Source organism: Mesitornis unicolor, unplaced genomic scaffold (genome assembly GCF_000695765.1).
Source record: "Mesitornis unicolor isolate BGI_N332 unplaced genomic scaffold, ASM69576v1 scaffold26001, whole genome shotgun sequence".
NCBI classification, from domain to species: domain Eukaryota; kingdom Metazoa; phylum Chordata; class Aves; order Mesitornithiformes; family Mesitornithidae; genus Mesitornis; species Mesitornis unicolor.
Window position 1 is genome coordinate 54,698 of NW_010166241.1, and position 8,252 is coordinate 62,949.

Consider the following 8,252-nt stretch of genomic DNA (forward strand, 5'->3'; position numbering starts at 1 on the left):
CATGTCTATGTGCAGAATCTGTATTGACATGCACAAGAAGAACTAGGGAAAAAAAGATCCACTGCTATTAATGCTGCTAATGATTTTGTGGGCCATAAAAATACTTAAAAGAAGAAAACTAGCCAGGAATAAATATAACTTTACACTGCCTCATTGGTTCTCCCTCTGATCTTTCACACCAATAGTCTTCCTCTGCTCCAACATTACTCCTACTTCCACATTCCCTGCAGCCTACACAGCCTGTACTGGCACAGCTGACTGAGTGCAAAGTTTGCACTTCATGGATAGTTCACTTGAAAATGACATTTAAGAAGGATAATGCTGCTGCTGCTTTTTTACTAATTTGAGTTCCACCTGGAGTTTACATGCCTCCATATATGCTCTGCCTCTGTTGCACTGATGTATATAGCCTTATAAACCTTCCAGGCATCCACAATAACAGACTTCACAGTATAACAGCATCCAGGTCTTTACAAGTGATACATGTGAAAGTCAGAGTGTGGGATGTTAAACTAATATAAGTTCTATCGGAACAGACAGAGAAAGAAAGGTATTTGACAGCTCTCATGGAAGCAGAGATACTCTTCTTATCAGCAGTGCATGCATTCTTGGGCCTATAAGACAGCTTTTTATTTTCTGACAGCCCTATGGTTTGTTGCTGCTTCTTCTTAAGAGTGACCCTTTAACTCATGCACTTCCCTGCAGTGTGGAGCATGGTGCTAACTGCAAATTCCCCATGCGAAAGGCTACATGCATAACATTACAGTCAGCTGAACCAGGAGAAACAAGTCTTAGGAAGGTTAGAGCTAGCAGAAGCTGCTTTCCTTTCTGACCTGTGCAGCAGCTAGTGCACTCTTGTGGTCTTCCAATGTCACTACAAGCTGGTTGTGTTGGGAGAGTAAGTTCTTATGCTGTTGCTACACAAAAAGAAGAACATTACATGTTTCACAAAGTTCATTCTGAACATAAATTAGGTAGCCTGGGGGATTTTGAACTAGGAAGATAATTAAATTTATTTCGAAAAGGAAATCCTGAGTTGGAATGACAGCATTTATTTATTTAACATGGAATGCATATTAAACACGCAGAAAAAGCAAGCATGCCAGGAAAGAAAATTTGTAGGCCAGATCTTGCGTAACTAAAACAAAGTTAAAAGTTGGAGTTGATGTTGACGAACATTTTTAAAAAATAGAGCTGGGAAACATTAATTTCAGCAAACTTAGTTTGCCAAAACACAATTCTTAACTCGCAAAGTCAAATTTCCAATTCAAATTTCTGTAATAAATACTTCTCTTCCAACTCTTTTGAGTTTTTTTAGTTTAGTTTTGTTGGTTTTTTTTTTTAAATGAGCATGTAGTACCTGAAGTGCAGATAGCAAAAGACAAGAAATGCAGTTCAGCCATACTACTCTCCTTTATGCCATGTAACGGAAGCTACAAATCATCAGTACAGCCCATTTCTGGCTTGTTAAAACGTGGTAAAATTCTTCTTTCTCCTAATGGTCTTCAAAGTTCTCCTTAAAGCAAAGCCTACCTTGACATCTTGTAGCTGGGTGTGAACATCTTGGTGAGCTTTTCTCAACTGTCTGTTCTCCTCCCGTAAGTTATACAGGGATTCTGTTTAAAGAAACGACACACACAATTTAAACCTGGTCAGATTTATAATACTGGATTAAGCACCAAAATTAAGACTATAACACAAACTACATAAAATCTTACACAATTGCTACAATATAAATGGATTAGAGTAACTGTACGATTTGTTTACATTACATCTCTCCCTAGCCCTATAAAAAGCTTTACATTTTCAAGCAGAAATTTGTAAAATGTGGTTAAATTCTGTATTAGTGCACTCAGTCTGCAACACAAACTACGCATCACACTTCGTGCTGGGGACTGCAGACGGCAGTAATCATTATGGTAATCTGAATCCTTAAAAGGCAGAGGGGAAGCCACCTTCCTCTCTTCCCCCACATCGCATCTGGTGAGTCAGAATTTCATGTCATAGGACTAAGCTATTCTCCTGGAAGAGGTGCTCAGATGGCCAGCATACTTAAAAAGCTTTATGTTCTGGGACCAGGGAGAGGGGCTTCTCTTCCCACTTCTTACATTACGTTGATGTGGAATATTGCGAGCAGACACAGGCAAGCTCTTCCCACACTCCAAGCTGCTAGGCTGCAGTCCAGCTCAGTCCAAGAGCTAGCTGCATGACTTCACTGCTGCGGTGCCAAGGCAGAACTAATAAACACAGCCTCTGCCTCCAAAATACCGTGCAGACAAAACTGCAGACAGCTCCAAAACCAACTCATGTGTTAGTGACGCATGGCAGAAAGTGGCTGAAGGCCCTTGATGGGAAGAGCCTCATCCTTATGTTCTATGCAAGTGCATAATTAGGACTGAAGAGGTCTGCAAACTGCAAAAAAATCTCATCAATATGAAACTGGATGCGAAAAGTAAGAAATGAATACTTCACCATCCAAGCGCAACACGTTTCAGAAATGATACATACAGAGAAAATGAGGTCTGAAAGGTATATAAAGTCACTTCATAGAGGCACAATTAAATCTCTGATAGAAGTGGCAAACATTCTTAGATTGTCTTTCATTTCCAAAAAAGAGTAGAGATAAACCAATTTTTTTTTTAATACAAGTCTTAGAACTAAAAATGAAAGACTGGATAAACCATCCTCTGACACTTGACAAGCTTTTAAGTGCTGTGCTTTTTACCATTTCGCTAACCTAGATAGAAACACAAAGCACACATGAATTCAGAAAAAGGCCACAGAAAAACATCAAGAAAATGTAACTTATCAGGAGGGATAAGATGTATGAATGACCTGTCAGCGAGAATAGAGACAATGTCTTTCTGTCTCACATCACAAAAAAATACAAAGACAAATACACATTTTAACGGGCAGCCAGATGCAGGTTGCATATACCCTTCAGCTTAGAGATCTCCTGCTCTTTTTCCTGCTGCAGTTGCAAGTATCGCTCCTTGTGATCACTGAATGTTCTGCTAAACTCTTCTCCTTGTTTTCGGTGATCTTCCTCAAGGTCAGCATGCTGTTTCTTTAGTTCTTCATGTTGACTCTGCAAATACCAAGTTGGACACTGGAACAGTTCTGTATCTGCATATCTGGCTAATATTGTCTTTGGCAATTTATTAATTAAGTCCAGATGAATAGGAAGCATTCATAAAAAGAAGATTATTATTCAAAGCATGCATATTGCAGCTCCCCTTGAACACAAAATGAGCTCTGTGATGAGTACTCTCCTGTTCTAGGGCTACGTCACCTCGTCCTGCGTTTGCACTGTCCCATTGGGAGCTGCTGAATGTGTGTCTAAGAAATTCCTGACATGCCAAACTATGTACAGCCTGATAAGTCAGCGTTCCATACAAGTAATTGCATTTGGTAAGCTTAAATTACCCACTGGAAAGCCCGACCAGGAAAAACTGCAGTAAATCATCTTTTACTGTTGTACGAGGAGGGCACCATGGATGTACTGACATTCTGGAGTGAATTACCAGAAGCCAGCGAGGCCATATCCCCCTGACAGAGCAGTGTCCTGTGAAAGTGGATATCCCCGTTACCTACCTTCAGCATCTGGTGCTGTACGCTCAGTGCACTGTAGCGGCTATTTGAGTCTTGCTGTAAAAGGAAAACACGAGTGTTAAACAGGACAAAGCTGTCATTCCTCTAACCCCTGTACCATGCAGTTATTTAGGATTCACAAGCCAAGGGACGTAACTCCCCAGGAAACACATTAATCTCTGTACTTGCTTTGGAACATAGCAAGCATATATACTCTGCAGTTACTGCAGCAACAATGTATTTTAACTTTGGTTACTCAGCTCACAAACTGCTCCCCTGTTTCAACAGGAAGTAGCCATAAAATCCTAATTTACTAGCTTTATAAAGAGTTCTCTACAGGTCTCTGGGTCCTTTGCCAGATACAGCTTTCCTTCTGGCACTTGCTATATAAAACAAAGTTTCTTGAAGTTTTTATACTTTCCAGTTCAAAGATTATGGTTAGCAAGTTGTCACTGTCCTTTTCCCTGTAGACTAAGCTACAAAAAGATTTCTAACACTTTATTATTCCTCTTCTCCTTAAAAATGGTAACATTATGTTTGTACTACCATAATATAAACAGGAGAATATTTTCTTAATTAATTTTGCAGAAAGATATTAGGATCTTCTATTACAGCTCAAATAATTAGGAACTGCAGAGCACTTAGGCATGCAGAGTAGAAATTGAATAAATGAGTGCTCTTTCAATTAGTAATTTGAGAGACCTCTTTAAACGGTTATAATTGCAAAGCACTTCCCTTTTCTTGCAACTCAAATAGCATCAACTATTAAAAACTCGTACTAGGAATGATGACTTACCCTTCCTTTATTTAGTGTTTCCTGTGCTTCTAGTTTATAAACAAGAAAATCTACAACAGAAAAGGGAAAATACTGATTAAAAAAACTCAGGAAGATTATAATCTGTACTTAAATAATATGACTGTTGCATGCAAAAATTCTTTGAAGAGCTGAATACTTATGCAGCTACATTTTTCCAACAGATCTTAAAAAAAACTACGGAGAATTTAACAAAATGCTCAAATTTTGACGAAGTGTTCTCATTTAAAAGTTTCATAGGCTCATAAGATATTTTCATTAAAAAGTTTCATATCTTAATGCGAGATATAAAGGGGTACAGGCTCAAGACTGTGGATGGGTAATTCAATCTGTTACACAAACTCTCTCATTAGACACCCAGTAGCACCATTCTAAAGGAAAAGGACATTCATAAATAGTGTATTCTTGTATTAAGATAAAAAAATGTGCTTTAACAAGTGTGAAAGTCTAGACTAAGTTTAAATAAAACAAAAATTTCCCCTTTTGTTCCTAGACCCTCTTTTCAGGATTTGAAACCAGCAGCTCACCTTTACATGGCAATGGGACAGCTCTACACTAGATGGCACCAGAAAGCTATCGAGAACTGCATGGTAAGAAGAGTAAGTTCTGACACGTTCTTAGTCTTTGCTAAAGCGGCTGTGTTAATTCAGCAGTTCAGTCCTCAGTTTTAGGAATACTACAGGCATCACTCTGAAAACTGTAGTGAATTTAGAGCAATAAAAAAACCCTCAGATAAAACTCAGAGGACTACATTGTCCTGGTTTCTCAGAGGGCAGATATGTAAGAAATACAGTATGTGACAGCATTTCCCCCTCTCACACACCTAGAACTTAAGTGTTAATCAGAAAAAGGGATGTAAGCATGTATTTACCCTTAAGCTTGTGTAAAAACACTGATTGAGAGTCCAATTTCACATTGATGGATTGCAGGAAAAGATCCCGTGTTTTTGGCACAAGTTTTACATTTTCAGCATGCCGGAACAGGATTTACTCATGCCCGTGTCCCACACACCTGTTAGGTTTACATACACTGATGTACACACATTCTCTGTGTATATGTATGTACGCCATACATATATCTAATGTATGCCATGTTGCAGTGATCTGTAAACAGCACTGGAAAGATGTTCACTTTTTAAAGTGATCAGATTTTAAAAAGTAAGTTAAAAAGGTGGACTAAAAGACCACCGCAGATCTGCCAAGGTGGTCCTGTCAACATGTTATACATCGGTAACTTGTTTAAAATTGACAAAAATACATCTGAAGTTACTTTCTCAAATAATCAAGTTATCTGAAATGTCAAAGTGAAAAGCACATTTTTACCTTCTTTTGCTTTCTTATGTTCAAGCCTTTCCTTTTGTAATGACTTTTCTAATCTTGACCTGTGCTCATATACAACTGAAAAGAGAAATTTTATACACAATTCATTTTAAAAGTAACATAGACAAAGAACACCACCCACCCCAGCACACCCAGAGAGCATTGGCACAGAATGTACCAGGAAAACACAAGTGGAATGAGGTCAGGGGATGAAGGACTGTTTGCATTATTTGAGACAGTAACCTTTTCTTTTAGCACACTATATTGATCCTGATTTTTAATTATTTCCACTGCATAAATATGGAATGCGATAACCGTAAAAGTGATTTGTTTATGGAGACAGTCAGCTATGGTGGATCTCCATGAAAGCTACCAAATCCTCCTTCCTTCTCACATGTGCAGGTACACATTTCCCCATGCTTTCACGCTTTCCTGCCTTGTTTGTAAAGGGACAAGGAAATAGGAGAGGACAACCTTCCTGTCGGAGCAAAAACTTGTAGCAAACGCATTGCCACAAGGAGGGCAGAGAGCTGCACAAGAGCAGGATGCTTGCAAAGGTGCAGCAGTACACTGGACACGCTGCTTAGCCCAAGGCATGAAGGACCTGAGATCCATTCCTAAATTCTTCCAAAAACATGGACAACTCAGTTTTCTGTGACCTTTTTTTTTTATTCCAAGCTTAGATAACAGTATCCTTTTGCACCATAGCACTGCTGGAAGACCCGCTGACCGCATGATGAAACGCTTACATGTAATGTCCTGCACTTCTTAGTAAGCAAGTGCTGGCAGCAGGTATACACATGCTAAAGCACCTTGTACTTGCAATATCCATATAATCTGAGGAGGATTTGGGTCTCCTCTGGCAGGGCCACTGACTACAAAAAAATTGCACATGGTGTTTTGGAAAGACGCTCTGACATCTTTGTCAAACTCTACAAGCTCTTCGAGCTGACGCTGTCACCAGAAGAGGCTCTACTGCTTGCTCTCGTACTGTGCTTTCTTGTGCTGTCACTGCTATGGGTGATGGGACAGCAGGACCTAGCAGTTGGGGACAGGGCATATAGCAATTTCTTCTGGTGGCAGTGCCAGCTTGTAGTTTTCAAGAGAGCAGCAGGGATGACTGGCAGTGACTTGGAGTGCTGGGCAGCACGGCAGGAAACAGACTGCTCCAGTTTTGATCACAGAAAGCATACACTACTTTACTTCTAGGTTTTTTACTGCATGACAACTACTCTTGGTCATATCAACGGTCCAACAGACCAACCGCACCATCCCTTGAGACCTGACGAGAGCAGATGCCCAATACAGAACACACACAACGAGTGTACAATATTTCTTTGACACCATCTCCCAGCAATTTACGGCTCCCAGAGACTGTCCGACTGCGTGCACCATTCCAAAATGGATTTTACATTTATGAATTTGTCTAATTGTTTGTTTTATCTATGTGCATTTAGGACATCCAATATCCTCTGGCAGAGAGTCCCACCACTTAGCTGCCAGTCAAGCAGCATTTCATGCTTGTGTTTTGAACATCTAGTTTTGGATGTCTCTCACAAGCAATGGGGCACATCAGTCCCTATTTACCCTTTCCTCATCTCTCACTAGACTGAAATAGCCTATCAGGTTTGCAGCAAAGATATTAATTAAAACTCCTCCAAATGTACAATTACATTGACTCAATATCAGTTTAACACAAGTAACTTTCAGTGTCCAAATTGTAATTTGCACTCTTTAAAGAGTTTTTAATTTGTATTAATGGAATGTGTGACTTTTCCGTCAAAACCAGGAAACTCATTTTCTGAGAAGTAAACTTGGTGAACTTTAGCCTTCAATGGGAAGCATCAAATAAAGATTTGTATCTCAGCAGCCACAGAAAACTCCTCTTGCACCTTAAAATGTGTTCTTAATTCCACCAAGGTGCATTCTGCTGGCTCTTTAGCTACTGGCTTATCTACAAGTGCTTACGTTTTGGCTTAGAAGCTGGATTGCTAATCAATCCTTGTCACCTATCTCTACTTTGCTATTTATCTTCTAAAGCCAAGGACATCAGTCAAGATGAACTAACTTATCAACATCCTCCACAACAAAACAGGCATGCAATGAATATTCACAAACTCACCAGCAAGTAAGCTTTTAGAGAAGGAAAAACAAACGGCAGCACTACGGCAATGTTTTTCTCTGGGCACTGAAGACTGTGAATGCTGAATTACATTGCAAAAGGAGCAGTGGTTGTAGCACAGCAAGTCAGGAGAGAAGTGAAAATCCATCATGGGTTTCCCCTCCCATGCAACCCGGGTGGAAATAGGCTTTTTGGCAAACAGACTAAACCACAAATGGATTGAGAGTTAACATTTTCCATTTCACTTTGTCTGCAAGCATACCTTTCTCAGCTCCTCCTCGGTTTTTAACAAGTGTGGAGGGGCAAAACCCTGCCCAAGAAAAATGGATTCAGAGGTAACATTTTCCATTTCACTTTGCAAGCATACCTTTCTCAGCTCCTCCTCGGTTTTTAACAAGTGTGGAGG

The 8,252-nt window shown here is 39.7% G+C and overlaps 1 protein-coding gene across 1 annotated transcript in view; it reads right to left on the reverse strand.

Moving 5' to 3' along the window:
- Nucleotides 1-5,802, reverse strand: part of GOLIM4 (golgi integral membrane protein 4) — a gene marked incomplete at its 5' end in the record, with an annotated part of 18,047 nt that extends 12,245 nt beyond the window's left edge. The window contains 6 exons of the mRNA XM_010194906.1: nucleotides 834-917; nucleotides 1,534-1,616; nucleotides 2,938-3,088; nucleotides 3,595-3,648; nucleotides 4,388-4,437; nucleotides 5,728-5,802. Coding sequence (XP_010193208.1) covers nucleotides 834-917; nucleotides 1,534-1,616; nucleotides 2,938-3,088; nucleotides 3,595-3,648; nucleotides 4,388-4,437; nucleotides 5,728-5,802 — 497 coding nt within the window. The remainder of the gene's footprint in view (nucleotides 1-833; nucleotides 918-1,533; nucleotides 1,617-2,937; nucleotides 3,089-3,594; nucleotides 3,649-4,387; nucleotides 4,438-5,727) is intronic.
- Between the last annotated feature and the right edge of the window lie 2,450 nt (nucleotides 5,803-8,252).